General features: G+C 39.5%; 4 protein-coding genes across 4 annotated transcripts; all 4 read right to left on the bottom strand.

Annotated features, from left to right (window-relative positions):
- Positions 1 to 5,693: 5,693 nt before the first annotated feature.
- On the bottom strand, positions 5,694 to 6,800 carry LOC102395033 (keratin, high-sulfur matrix protein, B2C). The gene has a single exon (XM_006043359.3). The coding sequence runs from the start codon at positions 6,741 to 6,743 to the stop codon at positions 6,273 to 6,275; it is 471 nt and encodes a 156-aa protein (XP_006043421.2). The 5' UTR covers positions 6,744 to 6,800; the 3' UTR covers positions 5,694 to 6,272.
- A 1,969-nt stretch (positions 6,801 to 8,769) lies between these two features.
- On the bottom strand, positions 8,770 to 9,618 carry LOC102394385 (keratin, high-sulfur matrix protein, B2A). Its single transcript, XM_006043357.4, has one exon. It carries the CDS (start codon positions 9,555 to 9,557, stop codon positions 9,129 to 9,131), a length of 429 nt encoding a protein of 142 aa, XP_006043419.1. The 5' UTR covers positions 9,558 to 9,618; the 3' UTR covers positions 8,770 to 9,128.
- A 4,028-nt stretch (positions 9,619 to 13,646) lies between these two features.
- LOC102396603 (keratin, high-sulfur matrix protein, B2B) lies at positions 13,647 to 14,636 on the bottom strand. The gene has a single exon (XM_044938983.2). The coding sequence runs from the start codon at positions 14,574 to 14,576 to the stop codon at positions 14,076 to 14,078; it is 501 nt and encodes a 166-aa protein (XP_044794918.2). The 5' UTR covers positions 14,577 to 14,636; the 3' UTR covers positions 13,647 to 14,075.
- Positions 14,637 to 21,659: 7,023 nt separating this feature from the next.
- On the bottom strand, positions 21,660 to 22,524 carry LOC102394703 (keratin, high-sulfur matrix protein, B2B). Its single transcript, XM_006043358.4, has one exon. It carries the CDS (start codon positions 22,456 to 22,458, stop codon positions 21,958 to 21,960), a length of 501 nt encoding a protein of 166 aa, XP_006043420.4. The 5' UTR covers positions 22,459 to 22,524; the 3' UTR covers positions 21,660 to 21,957.
- Positions 22,525 to 24,179: the final 1,655 nt, after the last annotated feature.

The raw sequence follows: 24,179 nt of genomic DNA, 5'->3' as shown, positions 1-24,179 counted from the left end.
ATAAAGTTCACATGAAATATAGTTAGCATGTGGCACCACATGTGGTAATAAATAAGGTCACGTTGGTTCTCATCTTTCTCCTGCATATGTGTCTTCACCGTCATTCTTCCTCATCTTTTTCTTGCCCGTTGTCCCGAATTTGTTATCTACCTACTCATATTATGGTCAATGAACATCAATAAAAACATTCCCCACTATTGCTTTAGCATCTATGATTGATGTCCTTTTGACATCACTCAACTTATGAATCTCAAGTACACTTAGGTGTCATATATAGGAAGCTACCATTTTGAAAGCTTACTGCAGTCTATTGCTTAGTGTAACAGTTAGGAATGTTCTAGGTTTCCAGTTTTAGAAAAGCCAACAAATACTGGCTTAATCAAAGGACCTATTCTCACAGGGAGGCATTGGTTCAGAGGTTCAGTTGTCAGGATCAGTGCTTCTTCCATTCTCTTGGGATTTTGTAGCTCTAGGAATCATTTAAAGTACAAAGAGTCAGGGTGAAGAGGAAGTGGGAGCACCAGCAATATGTGTCTCTTTTATCAACAAAGAGAAGCTTTCTCAGAAGCTCACATCTGGCTTATGTTTAGATTTCATAGACCATTCCTGTATCTTTTTATTTCTGTAATTTTGTTTTCTTAAATCCACAAGCTTGTATTTTGGGCTTCCCAGGTGGCTCAGTGGTAAAGAATCTGCCTGACAATGCAGGAGATGCAGGAGACTTGAGTTTGATCCATGGGTCAGCAAGATCTCCTGGAGCAGGAAATGGCAAGCCACACCGAGTTTTCTTGCTTGGAGAATCCTATGGACAGAAGAGCCTGGTGGGCTATAGTCTGTGGGGTCACAAAGAGTCAGATATGACTTAGTGACTGAGCTGGCATGCAAACTTATATTTCAGTGTTGGACTATAGGCATCTGCAGGGCATAGTAGGCAAGGACAGTTTGACAGCTTTTTATCATCTCTATAGTTTTGTCTTTTTCAGAATGTCATTTAGCTGGAATCACATAGTATGTAACCTTTTCAAATTGGCTACTCTCATTTAGCAATTTGAATTTAGGATTCTTCCATGTCATTTTGTGGCTTGATAAGTCATTTTTTAAAATAAAGAAGTAGTATTTTATTGTATTCATATAAGACAATTTGTTTATCCATTTGTGTCTTGAAGAACATTTTGACTGCTTATAATTTTTGGAAATTACAAATAAACCTGCTATAAACGTTTATGTGCTAGCTCCATCATGTGCTTAAGTTTTTAGCTTATTGAGTAAATATTCAGGAGATAAATTACTTGATGGTATGTCAAGGATACAATATTTATCTTTTTCTCTTTGATTCATTTCATTAAAGCTTAATATTCTCTGGGTCCATCCACTTTGCTGCAACTGGCAGAATTTCATTCTTTTTTCTGGCTGAGTAATATTCCTATATAAATATGTGTGTGTATATATACATACACACACACACACACACACACACACACACACACACACATATGGGCTTCCCTGGGGGCTCAGACAGTAAAGAATCCATCTGCAAAGCAGGAGACTTAGGTTAGATCCCTGGGTTAGTGAGATACCCTGGCGAAGGGAATGGCTACCCACTCCAGTATTCTTGCCTGGAAAATCCCATCAACAGAGGAACTTGGTGGGCTACAGTCCATGGGGTTGCAAAAAGTCAGACACAACTGAGTGACTAAGCATGTGCGCGTACACACACACACACATGTATATATATGCACACAGACACCCATCTTCTTTATCTGTTCATATGTTGATGGACACTTGGGTTATTTCCATTTCTTGGCTAGTATAAATAGTGCTGCTATGAACATTGGGGTGCATATATCTTTTCAAATTAGTGTTCTCATTCTTTCCAGCTATATACCTAGGAGTGAAATTGCTGGATTGTATGATAGTTCTATTTTTAGATATTTTGAGGAAACTTCATGCTATTTTTGACAGTGGTTGTACCAATTTACATTCCTACTAACACTGTACAAGGGTCCCCTCTTTACCATATCCTTACCAACATTTGTAATTGGTAGATTTTTTGAGGACAGTCATTCTAACAGGTGTGAGTGATCATTGTTGATTTGATTTTTATTTCTTTAATAGTTAGCTGTATTGATCATGTTTTCATGTGCTTGTTGGCAATCTGTATGTTTTCTTTGGAAAAATGTTTATTCAAGTCTTCTGTCCATATTTTGTTTCAGTTGCTTGTTTTTTTTTTTTGTTGTTGTTTTTTGGATATTGAGTTGTATATCTATATATTCTGAAAGAGATGGGAATACCAGACCACCTGATCTGCTTCTTGAGAAATTTGTATGCAGGTCAGGAAGCAACAGTTAGAACTGGACATGGAACAACCTACTGGTTCCAAATAGGAAAAGGAGTTCGTCAAGGCTGCATATTGTCACCCTGTTTATTTAACTTCTATGCAGAGTACATCATGAGAAATGCTGGGCTGGAAGAAACACAAACTTGAATCAAGATTGCCGGGAGAAATATCAATAACCTCAGATATGCAGATGACACCACCCTTATGGCAGAAAGTGAAGAGGAACTAAAAAGCCTCTTGATGAAAGTGAAAGTGGAAAGTGAAAAAGTTGACTTAAAGCTCAACATTCAGAAAACGAAGATCATGGCATCCGGTCCCACCACTTCATGGGAAATAGATGGGGAAACAGTGGAAACAGTGTCAGATTTTATTTTTTTGGGCTCCAAAATCACTGCAGATGGTGACTGCAGCCATGAAATTAAAAGACGCTTACTCCTTGGAAGGAAAGTTATGACCAACCTAGATAGCATATTCAAAAGCAGAGACATTACTTTGCCAACAAAGGTTCATCTAGTCAAGGCTATGGTTTTTCCTGTGGTCTTGTATGGATGTGAGAGTTGGACTGTGAAGAAGGCTGAGGGCCGAAGAATTGATGCTTTTGAACTGTGGTGTTGGAGAAGACTCTTGAGAGTCCCTTGGACTGCAAGGAGATCCAACCAGTCCATTGTGAAGGAGATCAGCCCTGGGATTTCTTTGGAAGGAATGATGCTAAAGCTGAAACTCCAGTACTTTGGCACCTCATGCGAAGAGTTGACTCATTGGAAAAGACTCTGATGCTGGGAGGGATTGGGGGCAGGAGGAGAAGGGGACGACAGAGGATGAGATGGCTGGATGGCATCACTGACTCGATGGACGCTAGTCTCAGTGAACTCCGGGAGTTGGTGATGGACAGGGAGGCCTGGCATGCTGCGATTCATGGGGTCGCAAAGAGTCGGACACGACTGAACGGCTGATCTGATCTGATCTGATCTGATAGTCACTCTTGGTAAAAACTCTCATCAAAAAGTTTCCACAGAGGGAACATATCTCAATATAGTAAAGGCCATTTATGACAAACCCACACCTAACATCATACTCAACAGTGAAATGTTGAATATATTTCCTCTAAATCCAGGAACAAGACAAGGATGCCTGCTCTCACCATTTTCTATTTAACACAGTACTGGAAGTCCTAGCCACAGCAATCAGATGAGAAAAAGAAACAAAAGGCATCCAAACTGGAAGAGAAGAAGTAAAGCTGTCACTATTTGCAGATGACATGATACCTGATACAGAAGACCCAAAAGTCTCCACTGATAAAGTAATAAAACTAATGAATGAATTCAATGAAGTTGCAGAATACAAGATTAATACACAGAAATCTGTTGTTTTTCTATATGCTAATAATAATCTATCAGACAGAGAAAGTTAAAAAAAAACAATTTAAAATTATACAGGTTTAATGTGACCCTTATCGAAATACCCATGACACTTTTCATAGAACTAGAACAAATAATCCTAAAGTTTATATGGAACCACAAAAGACCCAGAATTGCCAAGGCAATCTTGAGAAAAAAGAACAAAGCTGAAAGTGTCACTCTTCCTGACTTCAGACAATACTACAAATCTATAGGAATCAAAATAGCACGGCTATGGCACAAAAAAACAGATACATAGATCAAAGAAACAAAATAGAGAGCCAGGAAATAAGCCTATGAACCTATGATCAATTAATCTATCACAAAGGAGGCAAAAATATGCAGTGGAGGAATACTGTCTCTTCAATAGGTGGTGCTGGTAAAACTGGACAGGTTGGGTGGACATATTATATCATATCATGTAAAATATCATGTATTTTTTACATATCATGTAAAAGAATGATATGAGAACATTTGCTCACACTGTATACAAAAATAAACTCAAAATCACCTAAATTTAAGATCAGAAACTTTAAAACTTCTAGAAGAGAATATTGGCAGAACACTCTTTGACATAAGCCATAGTAATATTTTTTTTGGATCTGTGTCCTAAGGCAAAAGAAATAAAATCAAATATAAACCAATAAATAACTTAAATTTAAAAGATTTTGCACAACAAAGGAAAACATTGACAAGATGAAAAGACAACCTACCAAATGGAAAAAAAGTATTTGCTAGTGATATAACTGACAAGGTGTTTAACTCTTTTCCTTACATTTAGAGTGACTTTCAAGGCCCACTTCAAAGATCACCTCCTTGCGAAGCCTTCTCTGATGCTTTCCCCAGGATACTCCCTTCTCGTTCCAAAGTGATCACTTTTTGAAATCCTGTTGCTGGTTCTGCTGTTTTCTCTGAAGTCTACATAACCAAGATGCTACTTTCCACAATAATGCCTATCAAAATCACCTCTACAATTTCTGAGAGTTCCTGAGGCATTACTTTCTTGTGGTCCCACTTTTCTGTCTGGCTCCTGGGCTGAACTCCATCTTCCCTTGAATCAGTCCAGACAGAAATCTGACTTCCTTCACTGGTTTTCATAGGAAAGATGATCTATACATGAGAATTTTGTGAGTTTGGTAATTTAATGGGAAAGGACAAAAAATAGAGTAATGTTCATAACTTCCTGACTAGATCTCTCCTCTCTCTTTTTTTTCCTCACTCCCTTTATGGAGTAAAAAATGTTCCTCCCTTTGTTTCATGTGTAATTTATTTTACATCCTTCTCTGGGATTTTGGGGTTGCCAACACACTTCTTCCCATGTGGATGTACCTGTTGAAAGTTCACTGTCCAGGTTCGATGCATGATACAGGGTGCTCAGGGCTGGTGCACTGGGATGACCCAGAGGGATGGGATGGGGAGGGAGGTGGGAGAGGTTCAGGATGGGGAACACATGTAAACCCATGGCTGATTCATGTCAATATATGGCAAAAACCACTACAATATTGTAAAGTAATTAGCCTGCCCCCAAAATAAAATAAATAAATAAATAAAATAAAAAGATACAGCCAGGTTTGAAAAAAAAAAAAAAGTTCACTGTCAAGGGATACTGGCCACAAAAGTGTCTGCCCCTGAGACACAGGGAGTTTCTTCTATCAACTGCTAAGAGAATACAATTTATCTTGTCATATTGTATGTAACTACTTTCACACATATACTTTTTTCTTGTTGGATAGTAAAGTCCTCAAGAATAAGAACCAATTTTCCATCTTTCTGATCTTCTTAGTTCCTGCTTTAGAAGTGGTGGTCAATAAATTTTTACTGAAGAAATGCCTAAATGATTACACTGTATATGACTTCAGTCCCTTTCAGAAAGAAACAAATGTATTTCTTTAAGATAGGCATCTTTGAATCAGAAGAAATTAACCCATTTTATGTGTAAGTGGACACAAAGACCATGATTTCTTTGCCCAGTATGTAACATTTATTAAGAAATTACAGAAGATACTGAATCACAGATATAATTGAAATAGCCAACAGGCAAAGGGGAGGATGAAATCAGATGCTGAAATATGGAAAAGTCTCATCTCCTTCTTAGAAGCTGAACATTGGGTGAAGAGCTTCTATTCTCATCAGTGACATCTGAAGATGTCACTTAGCTATACTCTGGTGCCTTTGATGTTGCAAAAATTTGGGGACAAACAGAGGCTAAAAATAGATCATAAAGCAGGAGAAATAGGCTTGTGGACAGTTCAAAAAGATGAATTCCACAATATGTCAGCAATATTCAACCTTGCATGAAAATGAGAAATAGTATAACCAAAGCAATTTGATGATGAGCAGGTGGTATGCAGCGTCTGCCGTGGAAAGTCAAGATATTCATTGTAGAATGAAATCAGATAGAATTCATATACTTGGTAGCGCCATAGCAAAAACCCAAATGGGAGACTAAGAACTTGTTAGTTGTCCATGGGTGGTTGAGGCGATAAATTGTTCAGAGATACTGTGTCCTGGGCAATTTTAAATGAGCAATGTGGCTTTTAGCAGGTGGGCTCACAGCAGATGGGCTCACAGATGGGCTCAATGCAGGTGGGCTGGCAGCAGCAGGCTGGGCGGCAGCAGGACTGTCCACAGTAGGATGGGCGGCAGCAGGAAGCCTGGGCATAGTACAGCTGGCAGCAGGAGGGGGGTGTGCAGCTCACCACACAGCAGGGAGGCAGGCTGGTGCCCTCCAAACGGCAGTCAGGGCGGCACCACCTGGTGCGGCTGCTCACAGCTCCACTGCCACCCACCTGGCCGTAGCCAATGCTGCCGCCAATGCTGCCACCAATGCCACAGCCGGTCTCACAGCCACTGGTCTGGAGGCAGGTTGGCTGGCAGCAGCTGGTCTGGATGGAGATTGGCTGGCAGCAACCGGTCTGGCAGCAGGTCGGCTGGCAAAAGTTGGAGCCACAGGTCCCACCAGTGGAGCAAGTGGGAAATCCACAGAAGCTGGTGGAGCAACAGGCCATGGTGTCAGGAGTTGGGCTGAGAATTGCAACGCTTGGAGGATTTTGGGTGGTGACTTCTGTGTCAGGCCTTTTATATATCTGGACCAGCGGCTATTTATAAAATTCTTAGCATATCTTCCTTGTTTTTGTATAAATTTGTTTTTCAGTGGTCCTCTGATTGGCTTACATTGAAATACCTATGATACATTATGGGCAGCAGTTTAAAAATTACTTCGTTTTATAGTTTCATTTGGACTCCTCATATTGGTCCTTTGCTCTTTGGAATAAGTTTGTGGTTTTCCATGTTCAAAGAGCCCTCTCATTTTTGTGCACGTCAACACCCTCATTTTGTAGAGGTAGTTATTCCATGTGCTTCTCTGTCCAGGTCTCTAAGGCTAAGAGTAATTGTGCTGTTTTTAGCTATTTTTTTTTTCCTCTTGAATATATAGACTGAATTCTCTTGAATTTAGAACATCTAGACATCCACTGAATTGAAAGGTACCTTTGGTCACACATAATTAAAAGCTTCCAACTCATTTATTCCAACATCAAATAAATCACCATCATTTTTCCTTTGATTTCAACCAATTTGAAATGTGTAAATATTACTTGTATTCCAGGCCAGAAATATTTCCTTGTGAACCAAATGATACAGTATATAGAAAGATAACCAACACAGTGCTTTGCTTCTGGTAGAACCTTAATAAATGTTTACTGAATCTGCTTTTCAATGGGTGGAGTAAAAGGCATGATTCATGGGTGTCTATACCACTTATAAATGATTAAATAGAACTTTTAAGCTGTAGTGCCTCTCATGAAGCAGTCCTTATTATTGTCAAAAGAGAACAGGAAAAGCTGACATCTTTTTGTATTTAATAGTTGAACTAAGTCTTAAGAAAAAGCATCGATAAGCTCTGACATTTTGAAGGGTGCACTGTATCTGCTTTATTCTTCTCTGAAATAAGTCATCTTGTGTGTGACCTACTGCTGCCACCAACTGAAGGATAGAGGTGAGTGCTGGGAGCTTGTAATTGTCTCAAAAATATTGTTCTCAACATGTTCTATGTTTTGTCCTATTGGGTTTTGTATGTTGTGCTCACATACTTAAGAACTTAAAAATTAAATGGTAAGAGGTATTTTTTGTTCCAGATGTGTGTGCATTTATTGAGAACATTTTTCAGATTGGGTTGCAAAGTATACAATACATGGTTGTTTCAGATTTCTAACGAATGTGTCTGACACATCCATTAGAATGGTGATGGCAGAACTCACTGGCTATCTCGGCAGCTATTTGTTCTATTCTCATTGAGACCATAGATACACCATAAAAACACAGTTAATGGCGGTTAGTGTTGGGTTTGAAACTTAGAGAGCAATTTGGAAATCAGTGAATAGAATAGGCTAAGGTATAGGAACTGAACATAAATGATCTTGGAAAATAGATGGTATCTGATAGTATCTGGTTGATATTTTGAAATCTAGTTAATAGGTAATACAATTTCTTTAGATATGGGGCCTGCATGAAGGAGAACATCTAGTATATTAAGTAGAAGGAGATTAAAATATGATAGGATTACGTCTATAGCTTTGATCAATCTGAAAATGTTAGGTAAAAAGGGCCTGGTGGCTCAGAGGGTAAAGAGTCTGCCTGCAATGTGGGAGACCCAGGTTTGATCTCTGGATTGGCAAGATCCCCTGGAGAAGGAAATGGCAAACCATTCCAGTATTCTTGCCTGGAGAATCCCCATGGATAGAGGACTCTGGTGGGCTACAGTCCATAGGGTTGCAAAGAGTCAGACACGACTGAGGACTTCACTTTCTTTCTTTTCTCAACAGATTACATCAAGTAAGTATTTGAACAACTACAAAGATTATTTAATGCATAGAGCATTTTGCTAAGCAATAGTTTTAAGTATAATGTAATTTGTATTTAAACTCTCTGGCTTAGACTTTATGTTCATGCCTTAGCATTACTGTCAAATTCACTCTTCTTGATCTCCAGCTAAAGGTGGATAAACTTGAAGGTAGAAGGAAGAAAATAACTCAGTTTGCTTTGCAAGTTTAAATATTTTATTTGAAATTAACAGGGGATATTGAAGGAGAAAGCAGGTCTGAAAATATGTGGGAATCAAGAGAGAGGAAAGAGATCAGAGATGTCACTGAAATGAAGAGCTACTCGAGTCTGGTACTCTGCTCAAGCAAGGCAGGAAATCCAGACACCGTGGTTGAGGCCTGTTTTCAGTGCGCTATTGCAGAACATTCAAAAGTGTCCTAAGACTTTCATTTCTGAGCAGCTTAGAAACTTCGCGATACTTAGCATCCATGAAAAATTGAATGGTTCCTCAGAGATCAGCACAGGTTTGTTCTACTTCCCCTTTCATTCTTAAGTAATCAGCAGCCTTGCTTTTAGCAGGTGCGCTCACAGCAGATGGGCTCACAGATGGGCTCAGTGCAGGTGGGCTGGCAGCAGCAGGCTGGGCGGCAGCAGGACTGTCCACAGTAGGATGGGCGGCAGCAGGAGGCCTGGGCATAGTACAGCTGGCAGCAGGAGGGGGTTGTGCAGCTCACCACACAGCAGGGAGGCAGGCTGGTGCCCTCCACGCGGCAGTCAGGGCGGCACCACCTGGTGCGGCTGCTCACAGCTCCGCTGCCACCCACCTGGCCATAGCCAATGCTGCCGCCAATGCCACAGCCGGTCTCACAGCCACTGGTCTGGAGGCAGGTTGGCTGGCAGCAGCTGGTCTGGCAGCAGGTTGGCTGGCTGCAGCTGGAGCCACAGTTTCCACCAGTGGAACAGATGGGAAATCCACAGAAGCTAGTGGAACAGCAGGCCATGGTGTCAGGAGTTGAGAGAGGAGGGTTGTTAAGAGAAGTTTTTGAGTTTTGGCTGCACCTTCTACATCTGTCCTTTTATATATCCTCTAGAGCCATGTCATTTCCCTAACATTTAGCATTTTTCCTGGATACCATTGCAGAGTCAGTCTCTGATTGGCTAACATTTGAGTTGTTAAGAAGGTTATAAATAGCATTTGGAATAGCCTGCTTTTGTCATTGTTCAATTAAATCTCATTATGTTTCTTCTTTGCCCTTAGGGTCAAGCCAAGGCTCATTATGGAAGTTGCATGATAGATTAGACCTTGGCTAACTTGCCCTGGCTTGCTTTGTCATAAATGTCCTTCGATAACTTTTAGGCAGAATTTGTCTAAACTAAACATTCCCTTCCTAAGTGGTCATTCACTTAAGGATCATGATTTTGTAAACAATTTGTCTAGACTTGGAATGGCTACCATTAGTGTCATCAAAACACAAGCTATCACCTGAGTCATCAACATCAAAAGAAGTATGCCTTTCTATGCTCCATTTATGTAAGCTACAGGATCCTCAGCTCTCTAACTAGTATTTTTGTTATTAATGTACGTATTCTCAACTGAAACCCTTAGTGACTTTTCCTGTAGATTGTTTTCTGACTCTGCTAATTTAAAAATAATAAGATAGTAATGAATACACATTTTAATAAGTCAAACAGTATGCAGACACATAAAGAAAAGTTAATGTTATTCTCCCTTTTCCCAAAACATACACATCCCTCCCAAAACTAGCTCTTCAGAGATAATCAATATTAACAGTTTTAGGGCACGCTCTGTCACATTTCTCCCTGCTTCTGCAAACATAAACCAGAGTATGCACATATATATCATTTAACTTAGTAGAGTTGGAGTCTCTTATATCTATTTATGCAATGCAAGAGACCTGCTTTTGATCCCTGGGCTGGGAAGATACCAACTCCAGTAATCTTGCCTGGAGAACTCCAAGGACAGAGGAGCCTGGAAGGCTACAGTCCATGGGGTTGCAAAGAGTTGATACGACTGAATGACTAACACACTATACCTATTTATTATTAAAATTTTTTAATAAAATATACATAACATAAAATTTACCTTCTTAACAAATTTTAATAGTTCATTCTACTAGTGTTAAGCATGTTCACATTGTTGTGCAGTCAATCTCCAGAACTCTTTTTGTCTTACAAAACTGAAACTCTGTATCCATTAAATACCACTTACCCATTCTCCCCTCCCCAAACTCTTGGCAATCATTATCCTACTCTGTGTCTTGATGAATTTAACCACTCTTTGTACCTCATTTACGTTGAATCATACAGTATTTGTCCTTTTGTGGCTGGCTTATTTCACTAAGCATAATGTCCTTTAGATTGATCCACCTTGAAGAGTGTGACAGAATTTCCTTCTTTTTTAAGGCTGAATAAGATTCCATTATATGCATATTCCACAATTTGTTTATCCATTCATCCATCAATGACACTTGGGCTGCTTCCATCTTTTAATTATTATAATTAATCATGCAGGAATATGAGTGTACAAATATCTTATCAAGACCATGCTTTCAGTTTTTTTGGGTGTATACTTAGGAGTACAATTGCTAGATCATATGGTAATTCTATTTTTGATTTTTTGAGTAACTGCCATTTGCTTCCCATAGTGGGTATATCATTTACATTCCCACCGGCAGTGTACAAGGGTTCTAATTTTTCCATGTCCTTGCCAATACTTTTTTGAGTGTTTTAAGAATAGCCATTCAAATGGATGTGAGATGGTATGTCATTGTGGTTTTGGTTTGCATTTTCCTAATTATCAATAATACCGAGCATCTTTTCATGTGTTTTTTTTTTTTTGCCATTTGTATATCTTCTTTGGAGTTATGTGGATTCATGTCCTTTGCCCAAATTTTGTTGTTGTTGTTTTAGAGTTGGTGTTCCTTTTGTTGAGTTGTAGGGATTCTTTCTATATTCTGGAATCTATGATTTGCAAATATCTTCTCCCATTTTGTAGATTGCCCTTTCATTTTGTTAATTGCTATTGTTGTTCAGTCACTTAAGTTGTGTCTGACTCTTTGCATGTCCTTTGATGCAGAGAAGTTTTTAATTTTGATGTAGTTCAGTTTATTTTTAACTTCTGTTGCCTATTCTTTTGGTGTCATATGCAAGAAATCATCAAATGCAGTATCATGAAGTTTTTCCTCTGTGTTTTCTTTAGATAATTTTATAGTTTTAACTCTTATTTAAGTCTTTGATCCATTTTGAGTTAATTTTTGTAGAAGTTTTAAGATAAAGGTCCAACTTCATTCTTTTGCATGTTGACATCCAGTTTTCCCAACACCATTTGTGGAAAAGATTGTCCTTTCCTACTGAATGTTCTTGGCACCTCTCTTGCAAATCTTTTGACAATATAGATGAGGGTTATTTCTGGGCTCTCTGTTTTGTTTCATGTTTGTCTCTATGCCTGCTTTTGTGTCAGTACCATTCTGTTTTGACTACTCTAGCTTTGTAGTGTAGTTTGAAATCAGGGAGTAAGATGCCTCCATCTTTGTTCTTCTTTCTCAAGATTGCTTTGGATATTCAGGGCCTTCTGTGGTTCCACACAAATTTTAGGATAGTTTGTTCTATCTCTGAGGAAAATGCCATTGACGTTCTAATAAGGATTGCATTGATCTATAGATTGCTTTGGGTAGTATGGACATTTAAGCAATATGAATTCTTCCACCATGAGCATGGACTACCTTTAATTTATTTGTATCTTCTTTAGTTCCTTTCATTCATGTCTTACACTTTTCAGTGTACAAACCTTTCACCTCCTGGATAAGTTTATTCATAAGTATTTTATTCTCTTTGATGCTATTGTAAATGGGATTGTTTCTTAAATTTTTCTTTCTGACAGAATGTTGTTAGTGTATAGAAGTGCAAGAAACTTTATGTATTGATTTCATATCCAAAAACTTAACTAAATTTGTAACATATTTTTTTTTTTGGTAGAATCTAAGATTTTCTGTTTATAATATCACATTGTTTGCAAATAGAGACAATTGTAAATCTTATGACTTTTATTTCTTTTTCTTGCCTAATTGCTCTGGTTATGCCTTCTAGTACTATGATTAAATAGAATAAGTGAAAGTGGACATCCTTCTCTTGCCCCTGATCTAGAAGAAAGGTTTCAGTTTTTCACTGTTGAGTATGATATTCGTGTGGGATTCTCATGCATGGCTTTTGTTGTGCTGAGGCAGTTTCCTTCTGGTTCTAGTTTGTTGAGTGTTTTTTTTTTTTTTTAATTACAAAAGGGTATTGAATTACCTCAAATACTTTTTCTGCATCTATTGAGATAACCAAATGTTCCCTCACTTAATTCTGTTATGTGATGTATTACATTGATTGATTTTCATATATTAAACCATATTTGTATCCTAGGACAAAATCTCATTTGGTCATTGTGTATAGTCTTTTTAAATGTGCTGTTGAATCCTGTTTGATAGTATTTCATTGAGATGTTTTGTGTCAGTATTCATCAGGGATATTGGTCTATAACTTTCCTTTCTTGTATTTTCTTTGTCTGGCTTTGGTATTAGAGTAATGCTGGTCTTGCAGAATGAATTTAGAAGAGTTCCTTTATCTTCAGGTTTTTGGAAGACTCTTAGGAGGACTAGTGCTTAATTTTTCCTTAAATGTTTTATAGAATTCACCAGTGAAAACTTCTGGTACCAGAATTTTCTTTGTTGAAAAATTTTATTATTGATTCCATCTCCTTATTAATTATACATCTGTTCAGATTTTCTATTTATTCATGATTAAGTTTCAGTGGGTTGTGTGCTTCTAGAAATTTATCCATTTCATCTTGATTGTACATATTATTCATTTAAGTAGCATGTAATATTCCAGAGTACGATCATACAACACTTTATTCAATCACCCCCTATTGCTAAACCCTCAATTTTTTTTTAGTTTGTGGTTTTTATGGGGATTAACCTCTCCTGGATTTGATCATATTTCCTAACATGGTATAAGAAGAATAGCATGGAATATCACAGTCAGATTAGAATCTTTTGTGCAACACTCAATGAAGAAAAAGAGATAAGTTTGCTGCATCAAATGTATATATTTTATTAGATCTTGGTATATTATTCCCTTTTCATAAGAAGTGCAATTTGCAAAATGGTGGAGTTTAGGAGGTGAATGTATCTGAGAAGGAGAGATGGTTCTTCCTCAGCCTTGGCAGCAAAGAGCTGTGAAGAGGAGGCTTGCTGAAGGTCAATCCTGACTCAAACTGGTTTTCCCATTTATTGGGTCATATTTATATTTTGGTCAGCTTAGAGGAGAAATCAGCATCTTTCTAGTATTGAATGGAATCAGATAAGTCTATGAAGCCCAAATATTTGGTAACCCCTCATAAAATTTTGATTAAAGTTCAAGAACTTGTTAATGGTTCAAGGACGGTGGAAGAGATAATTACTTCATGGACTGAGTTGGAAGTTGAACTTTCAAGTTGAAAATCAGCAGCCTTGCTTTTAGCAGGTGGGCTCACAGCAGATGGGCTCACAGATGGGCTCAATGCAGGTGGGCTGGCAGCAGCAGGCTGGGCGGCAGCAGGACTGTCCACAGTAGGATGGGCGGCAGCAGGAAGCCTGGGCATAGTACAGCTGGCAGCAGGAGGGGGGTGTGCAGCTCACCACACAGCAGGGAGGCAGGCTGGTGCCCTCCAAACGGCAGTCAGGGCGGCACCACCTGGTGCGGCTGCTCACAGCTCCACTGCCACCCACCTGGCCGTAGCCAATGCTGCCGCCAATGCTGCCACCAATGCCACAGCCGGTCTCACAGCCACTGGTCTGGAGGCAGGTTGGCTGGCAGCAGCTGGTCTGGATGGAGATTGGTTGGCAGCAGCTGGTTTGGATGGAAGTTGGCTGGCAGCAGCTGGTCTGGCAGCAGGTTGGCTGGCTGCAGCTGGAGCCACAGGTCCCAGCAGTGGAACAGATGGGAAATCCACAGAAACTGGTGGAACAGCAAGCCATGGTGTCAGGGGTTAGGTTGAGAGGAGGGTTGTTAAGAGAAGTTTTTGAGTTTTGATGGACACTTCCACAGTGGGCCTTTTATAAGCCTGGACTAGCTGCTATTTGCATAATTCTTAATGTTCCTTCCTTGTTTGTTTTGAAACAATTTGTCTCTGAATGGTAATTGGCCTGTCCCTGAGTTATTTGTTCTTTTCTGAAAGCTTTGAAAGTTAGTTTTATTTGGTCTTCAATTAGAATTTTTCACCATGGTCAAGTAGTCATTAGCATTCACTGTGTACATAACCTGTAATTCCACATATTTGTTAAAATATGCTCATTGCCTGAAGAATAATTGAGTGATGCTTCACCTTTAAAGGAAGTGTCAATATTACTCAGTGTTGATCCTTATAATTGAGCTCTTGGGTCTCATATGACAGTTTAATTCCCAGCCAAGTGGCCTTCAATCTGCATCTTGTCAGTGAAGTTGGTCAGAAAGAAAAAGATTCTGTCTTTAAGACTAGGAAATGTGGATGATTTAGCACCGATAATATTTTTGGAGCATTTATTATATGCCCAAGTGGTTCTGAAACTGTGCATGTATCAGTTCATTCATTCTTCATAGAAATTCTATAATGGAGGTACTGTTGCTATTCCCATCATCCATGTGATAAAACCAAGTCACAGATTAAGTAATTTGTCCAAGTTCACACTAAGAAGTGCTTAATCTGAAATTTGAATCCACACCATGGGCTTCCAGACTAAACTAATTTTTAAAAATATTTTGGCCATACCATGCAGCAAATGGGATCTTAGTTCCCCAACCAGGGATAAAACCCATTCTTTCTGTAATAGAAGCACAGTCTTAACCAGTGGACTGCCAGGGAAGTCCCCACACTAAACTCTTTTTAGCACTATAGTCAATTTGTTCTTTCCTAGCTAAGCCATTGTCCTAGGGAAAATCAAAGAGTGAGTGACAGTTTGACCACTTTCTTAGGCCTTTTTTAGGGTGAAGGGAAGAAAGATAAACCGTAGGGTAAGCAGTAATGCTCTTCAGTAGAGACTTTTCTGGAGATTTTATTTTTTTTTTAACTATACAAATGCATACTTCAAGGAAATAACTGCTAAAAAGTTAACTTACTTGATTTGTGACTTTAATCTTAGATTTTAGGATTTTCTATAGATTTCAATGTCCTTAACTGCATAAAATCACAATCTTTAAATTTTTTTTTAATTTAAATTTTGTATCAGTATAGTTGACTTACAATGTTGTGTATCAGAGTATAGTTGACTTACTATATATATATATATATATAGATTCTTTTCCCATTTAGGTTATTATTGAGTATTGAGCAGAGTTCCCTGTGCTATACAGCAGGTCCTTGGTTTTTTTAAATAAACCTTTTATTTTGTATTGGAGTATAGCCATTTAACAATGGTGTGATAGTTTCAGATGGACAGCAAAGGGACTCAACCATACATATACATGTATCCATTCTCCCACAAACTCCTTCCCACCCAGGCTTCTACAAAACATCGAGCAGTTCTCTGTGCTATACAGCAGGTCCTTGTTGATTATTTTGTAGTGTGTATATATGTGTGTGTATATATGTTAATCCCAAACTCCTAATTTGTACATCTCCCCCACCTTTCCCCTTTGGTAACCATAATAAAAACCACACTCAATACATTAATTCTGGAGTATGTAGCATATAATAATGCATTAGAGCTTCAGTGTGTAGTTTATTTCAGATGTTAGAGAGTAATCTAAGCTATAAAGTTTGTATAACTGTACAATTTGAATGAGGCAATTGATGAGGTGAAGATAAAGGTTTTGTTTAGGGACAGGAAAAGGTAATTTGGATTTATGAGGCTTAAACCAGAACAATAAATGTTTGTTGTGCCTCTCCAGGAATGACAGCTTTGAGTTTATGCCTTAACTCTTCCTTAGTCTGAATTAAGTATTTTCAAATCCCACATTGAATTTGATATATTTCTTTGTGACTATTTTACTTTTTTTCCTTGCTGCTGCTACTGCTGCTGCCAAGTCGCTTCAGTTGTGTCTGACTCTGTGTGACCCCAGAGACGGCAGCCCACCAGGCTCCCCTGTCCCTGGGATCCTCTAAGCAAGAACACTGGATTGGGTTGCCATTTCCTTCTCCAATGCAGGAAAGTGAAAAGTGAAAGTGAAGTCGCTCAGTTGTGTTGGACTCTTAGAGACCCCATGGACTGAAGCCTGCCAGGCTCCTCCGTCCATGGGATTTTCCAGGCAAAAGAGCACTGGAGTTTTCTCCTTAAGCAAATCTATATAACATAGACTCTTTGATTAGCTGTTTTTTTCACCTTGGATGTTTGTAATATGCTAATTGTAATAATTGTCATTATTATGATCTCAGATCAGATCTCACCAGCTATTTAATTCATAGTGAAACTCAGCAGAATCTTTGATACTAAAAGTATTTTTCTCCTCTTGCAAAAAGTTTAAATGTTTGAAGAGCTGAAATGCAGGGTGCTGGAGACAGTAGCATTGCATATCAGCCTTCCATTTCTGTACTTTTCTACTGTGGCACTATTTGCAACATCTCTCTCAGTGCAAAATTTAGCTCAATTTTCATGTTTCTGTCTTTAGTTACCCTTATAGAATTAAGAGTAAGATGTATTAGTCAGTGTTTACTAGAGAAACGAAAGTGGTTAGATAGATATAAATATGTAGAAAGGGATTTATTAGGCAATTTTGGAAGCTGAGAAGTCTTATGATCTGCTGTCTACACGCTGAAGACCCAGGAAAGTTAGTATTATAATTTCAGTTCAAACTTGAAGGCCTGAGAACCAGGGGAGCCAATGGTATAAATTCCAGTTCAAGTCCAAAGCCTGCAGAGTCAGGGCCCCATGCCCAAGGGCTGGAGAAGATGGATGTGTGCATGCAAGAGAGAGCACCCTTCTTATTCTATTCAGGCCTTCAACAAATAGGACAGTGCCTACTGATATTGGCGATAGGCAATCTTTACTCAATCCATCAATTCAAATGCCAATCGCTTCAGAAATACCCACCATAGACATACCCAGAAATGTTTTACCAGCTATTTAGGGATTCCTTAGCTGTCAAAGTTGCTACATAAGATTAACCATTGCAAGATATGGCACTTAAATTTGAGAATTCTATTGTTCTGCTACAGAATGAAAACTAATCTGACCATTTCTTCACCCCCTCTAAATAAATCAAGAAAATAAATTTTAATCAGAATCTTTCTTCCTACCACTTAAACCCATTTCTTTCTGATTATTTTTCATAGAAATAGGCTAAGAAGTTGTAATCATTTGTGATGCTTCCCTATGTAAATTTTCTATCCTGGGTACCCCTATCTGTAGTCTTCTTTGGGAAAAAAAATGCCAGGTCCTTTATCATTAACACTTTTTTATTGCTGTGCTTATTCTCTTTGGTTCTGATTACTTCACTGAAGCTATGGGGCCCAGACAATACCAGAATCATAAATGTGTGTTTGTTATGCATAAAATGTGTTTGTCTGTTATGCTTCAGTGTTGGCCTTTGTTCACAGATATTAAAGTTTTGAGTTGTTATTTTTTAAGATGTTAGGGTTTCAGTTTTCTAGTTAAAGTTTAAGGGGTTCTTTCCAATTTCTTAAACTCAGTTTTTAAATTCAGTTGCATCTACCTTTCTTAGACTCCTCAGACATAAGACATGGTTGAAGTACCAGCCAAATGAACAGTCAATCCTGCTTGGGATTCTGGGTTTCTAGCCTCCCATTCCAGTGACCAAGACTAGATAACACATAAACTTCAAGGACCTCGTCTCATCCCCAACTTGTGGCTCAGACAGTAAAGAATCTGCTTGCAATGTGGTAGACCTGGGTTCAACCCCTGTGTTGGGAAGATCCCCTGGAGAAGGGAATGGCTACCCAAGCCAGTATTCTTCCCTGGAGAATTCCATAGACAGAGGAGCGTGGTGGGCTATAGTCCATGATGTTGCAAAGAGTAGGACAAGACCGAGTGACTAACACACACAAACAAGACCCTTCTCTTCTCTCCTCAGTGCCAACGAGCTCTTTTTTTGTGCTTTGAAGCTGAAAGTGAAAGTGAAGTCACTCAGTCGTGTCCGACTCTTTGCAATCCCATGGATTGTAGCCTATCAGGCTCCTCCATCCATGGGATTTTCCAGGCAAGAGTGCTGGAGTGGATTGCCATTTCCTTCTCCAGCGGATCTTCCCGACCCAGAAATCGAACCTGGGTCTCCCGCATCACAGGCAGACGCTTTACCATCTGAGCCACCACAGAAGCTGAGGTCCTTCTAAATGAAAGGTGAATCCAACCTAAATCTTACCAACCTGATGGGAGACAAGAGAGTAGTATTTGAGTGGGTAGATTGATGACCACATTTTGGAGCCACTGTGTTTGAGTGTGTAGGTTGTGTCCAGATGAAGGACTTTGCCTACTCAGAGGAAGTAGATTCTTTCTTTACACAGAGCTATGTCTCAACAAGATGTGTATTCCTCATTGTGTCTACCTCAAGGGGGTGCCTTTTTCTAATTCTTGAAATTTGCACTAATGGAGACCCCATCTCTTTGATTAATTGAGGTGAAATTCACATAATATACAATGAACTGTTTTAAAGTGTACAACGGAGTGGTATTTAGTGTATTCATAATGCTGTGTAACCACCACACCTCTCTCCAGTTTCAAAACTTTAGAAGAATATCTGCTGCTAAGTCACTTCAGTCGTGTCCAACTCTGTGCGACCCCATAGATGGCAGCCCACCAGGCTCCCCCGTCCCTGGGATTCTCCAGGCAAGAACACTGGAGTGGGTTGCCATTTCCTTCTCCAATGCATGAAAGTGAAAAGTGAAAGTGAAGTCACTCAGTCATGTCCGACTCTTAGTGACCCCATGGACTGCAGCCTACCAGGCACCTCCGTCCATGGGATTTTCCAGGCAAGAGTACTGGAGTGGGGTGCCATTGCATTCTCCGTGAAGAACATCTAATAACCCTTAAGTAAACATTCCTAAAGTTTGGTGCTGGGGAAGACTCTTGAGAGTCCCTTGGACTACAAGGATATCAGACCAGTCAATCCTAAAGGAAATCAACCCTGAATATTTATTGGAAGGACAGATGCTGAAGCTGAAGCCCCAATACTTTGGCCACCTGATGCAAAGAACTGACTCATTAGAAAAGACCCTGATGCTGGGAAAGATTGAGGGCAAGAGGAGAAGGGGGCAACAGAGGATGAAATGTTGGATGGCATCCCTGACTCAATGGACGTGAGTTTGAACAAACTCAGGAAGATAGTGAAGGACAGAGAAGCCTGGCCGGCTTCAGTTTATGGGCCACAAAGAGTCAGACACGACTTAGTGACTGAACAACAAAAGCAAATCATTCCCATTCTCCTCTACCTCCAGCTATTGACTCACCACTTTGATTTTATGACCAAAGATTTCATTCTTTAGCACAGAAGTTCCATTAAGTGTCTTTTATTTCATCTTTGCTTCATTCTGGAATGCTCCTTGGAGGTTAGCATGAGGATGGTGGATACCAACTTCGTGTTCATATAAACCCAGCCCAGCAATGGACATTTATTTTCTGCTTCACAATATAGGAGGGAATTGTGTAGATATTATAAAATACATCAGTTGTAATTCCCTTTCCTCACTTTCCAAAGAATATTTTGAGGAGTACTAGAATTAACTGATAATAGGATGTTCAGAGTCAGTCAGTTCAGTCGCCCAGTTGTGTCCAACTCTTTTCGACCCCATGGATGGCAGCACACCAGGCTTTCCTGTCCATCATCAACTCCTGGAGCTTGCCTAAACTCATGTCTATCAAGTCGGTGATTCCATCCAACCATCTCATCCTCTGTTTTCCCCTTCTTCTCCTGCCTTCAATCTTTCCCTGCATCGGGGTCTTTTCCAGTGAGTCAGTTCTTCGCATCAGGTGGCCAAAGTATTGGAACTTCAGCTTCAATAGTTGGTAATAAATGACTCAAGGATTCTCTGGGAACCACTGAGTGATGGTTATAGAGATTCCTTTATTATAGGACATCTCAGTCCTTTTAATTTTCTAAGGTGCTGTATATACCTTCCATATGTTGATAACACATGCAACACTATTTGACCATTAAATATTTTTTCCCCTTTGGGCATCTGAAGGGACTAATTATCAATGTGTCACCTATTTAGGAAATGATCTAATATCCTATGCCAGTAAGGAACATTGCAAGAAATAAAATTCAATTATATCATTCTCCAGGTTAGAAACAGGGCTCCAGACAAGCAAAGGGACTTGTTCAAGAGCTCATGGATTGTGGGTTACAAAGTGGGGAGTAGAGTTCAGGATGCCTTACACCTTATGATGTGCTGTGCTGTGCTGTGCTTAGTTGCTCTGTCATGTCCAACTCTTTGCAACCCCATGGACTCTAGCCCACCAGGCTCCTGTGTCCATGGGGATTCTCCAGGCAAGAATACTGGAGTGGTTGCCATGCCCTCCTCCAGGGGATCTTCCCCACACAGGGATCGAACCCAGGTCTTTCACAATGCAGGCAGATTTTTTATTGTCAGAGCCACCAGGGAAGCTTAATAATACTGGAGAGGATAACCTGTCCCTTCTCCAGGGGATCTTCCTGACCCAGAAATCAGACCCAGGGGTCTTCTGCATTGCAAGCAGATTCTTTACCAGCTGAGCTACCAGGGAAGCCCACACCTTATGCTAATAACTGTCTTTCCAATTATGTATTGCTTTTATATCCTTGATGATTTAAAGAATTGTCCACAGAATCATATATGAATGAACTGAATATCTTTGGTGACACCTCAAGAAGCCAAATGACATAAAATTGGTATTCTGGGATACCTAACCCATTAATTGGCATACTTGAGGACTTCAGGGAATAGTGTCTAAATACTGATGTATTCTTTTAATCATGTATTTTGACTGTAGATAGACAAGGAAAGCCACCTTTTAAAGGCCACTGCTAAAAGCACAATAATAAAGAAAAACCACAGCGCTACGCTACATTTATTGACATTTTGAGAAATCCCAGTACCCTAATATCAATAACAGATACCAAAGAAAAGAAAGCTCCAACAATGACTTCATCACTGAAGAATGAAAAATTTTATTAAATCCAAAGGCCAATGAGTTGTTGAAACATTTCAGAAGATATTTATAGTAAAGTATTACACATTTCTTTTCACACTGTAGGACTTCTGTTGATATCCAGATCTATGAAATATTTTTGGTTTTTTATTATAAATCAATTTCCATGTTAGGGAAATTATGTAGCCTTTGACATGAGGTGGTAGACTGGGTTATGGGTGCTAGTGGTTAGAAGTTTGTTGGGACTCTACATTGGCTAACTTTGAAGTGCCATTGTCTTAGGATTTCCATCAGAAGGTTTTTAACAGATGGGTTGGCAGCAGGTGGGCTCACAGATGGGCTCAATGCAGGTGGGCTGGCAGCAGCAGGCTGGGCGGCAGCAGGACTGTCCACAGTAGGATGGGCGGCAGCAGGAGGCCTGGGCATAGTACAGCTGGCAGCAGGAGGGGGGTGTGCAGCTCACCACACAGCAGGGAGGCAGGCTGGTGCCCTCCACGCGGCAGTCAGGGCGGCACCACCTGGTGCGGCTGCTCACGGCTCCACTGCCACCCACCTGGCCGTAGCCAATGCTGCCGCCAATGCTGCCACCAATGCCACAGCCAGTCTCACAGCCACTGGTCTGGAGGCAGGTTGGCTGGCAGCAGCTGGTCTGGATGGAGATTGGTTGGCAGCAGCTGGTTTGGATGGAAGTTGGCTGGCAGCAGCTGGTCTGGCAGCAGGTTGATTGGCTGCAGCTGGAGCCACATGTCCCAGCAGTGGAACAGATGGGAAATCCACAGAAACTGGTGGAACAGCAAGCCATGGTGTCAGGGGTTAGGCTGAGAGCTGGGATGCTTGGAGAAGTTTCTGAGTTTGGTCTGCTTGTTCCACTCACACCTTTTATAGAGTTTTGCCACTTCCTGTTTTTGTGATGGACAGCATTTTTATCTTATTACTCTTTTAAACAATCTTTTCAGGGCCCTCTGATTGTTGAAATAATGAGTTATTTTAAATACATCTCCAAATTGGATTTTCCATATTGCTCAGCTAATACTCACCAAACGTGTTTGTCTTTGGTAAAAATACTGATGTTTTGTTTTCAAATAATGCTGTAATTTCTCTTCAAGTCTCAGCCTTTGTTTTATGCTTATGATTACATCACTGTCACTCATAAGACAATGTGACTATGGGATCATATTTTCCAAACCTTCAGTCTCCAGAATAAATGTATTAACCATTGATTGTCCTGTGTCTAAGCCTTCCTACTTTTTTTAGGTAATTGAAATTATAGTTTCTACAAGCAGCCAGATAGAAACTGATAAACTCCACATTCATAGGAATTCATAGATGTTTCCAGAAATTGGATCTCTCCAATTTCTATGATCTCTCTTGAACTTCACACATTCAGATTTGATGAAACACTTATCACTGAGGAGAGTATGAAATCTCCATCCCAATTTACTGTATTTTGTTGTTAATATTAATAACACAAATTTAAAAGAAGGACTAAAATTCATACCCAGTAATTAGGAAAAAAAGTCACAAAAATTTTATGTGTAACTGACATTTCTCTCTGAAGGATAAGAATCACTTCTCTATGGATTCTCTGAACAGTATTTATTTCTCAAAGGTGGGATTCATTTTCAATTTATGTCATTTTTTATGTAACTACAACTTGTTTCCTATGAAAGGATGATATTAGACCAAAGAGCATGACAATTGAATTTAGGAAAGAGAACCAATAAAAGAAGAAGCAGAAGCTAGGGAACACTTTTTTTGGATCACAGTCTTGTAAGGCAGATTAGAGTTGGACACTACTTAACAACTGATCAACAACAACAAAGGGAATGGATGATCAAGTGTCATTCAGTAGATACAAGTGCAAAGAGATCAAGATAAATTTCAGCAAAACAAAGGTCAAAACAATTCTTGGTAGTTTCCAAAAGTATGTGATTTTCCATTAGAAGTTTGGAGTTATACAGGAGGAAGTGAAAAAAGTGGTGGTCAAAAGCATACGTTATTGCTACTTGTGGTAGGTTTGTTCTTGCCTTCCAACCCTGAGTAGAAGCACATATTAGCTTTTATGAGGTGGAGGTTTGGTTTGTACAGTGATAGAATTACAGTAAAGAGTGATTCATGGCAGTGTCAATAAAGGTGTCCTCATCATGGTAACCATGACTGCAGGTGTGATGATAAAGGATGGTTAGGGGAATCACTGAATGTCAGAGATCAAAAACTTAATATATCATTTTGTCCAACCATTTAATTTTATAGGTTTGGAAACAGACATCATTCTTTTTATAATTAGCACGTGTTTATTGAATACTGTTATGCCTGGGGCACTGAAGGATTATGTAGAAGGGAAGACCCAATCTGCTGCCTCATATCTTACTCTAGTGCACAAATTGGCATAGTACCAATAAGCCAGAGTTGAACATAGGAACAGGACATTCCTATGGAGATGCAGACCAGAGAACAGACTTGTGGACCCAGTGGGCAAAGGAGAGGTTTGGACAAATAGAGAGAGTAGCATTGAAACATATA

The sequence above is a fragment of the Bubalus bubalis genome, chromosome 3, assembly GCF_019923935.1.
Source record: "Bubalus bubalis isolate 160015118507 breed Murrah chromosome 3, NDDB_SH_1, whole genome shotgun sequence".
NCBI classification, from domain to species: domain Eukaryota; kingdom Metazoa; phylum Chordata; class Mammalia; order Artiodactyla; family Bovidae; genus Bubalus; species Bubalus bubalis.
The sequence above is the reverse complement of the archived record's forward strand: the minus strand, read 5'-3'. Positions and strand labels throughout refer to the sequence as shown.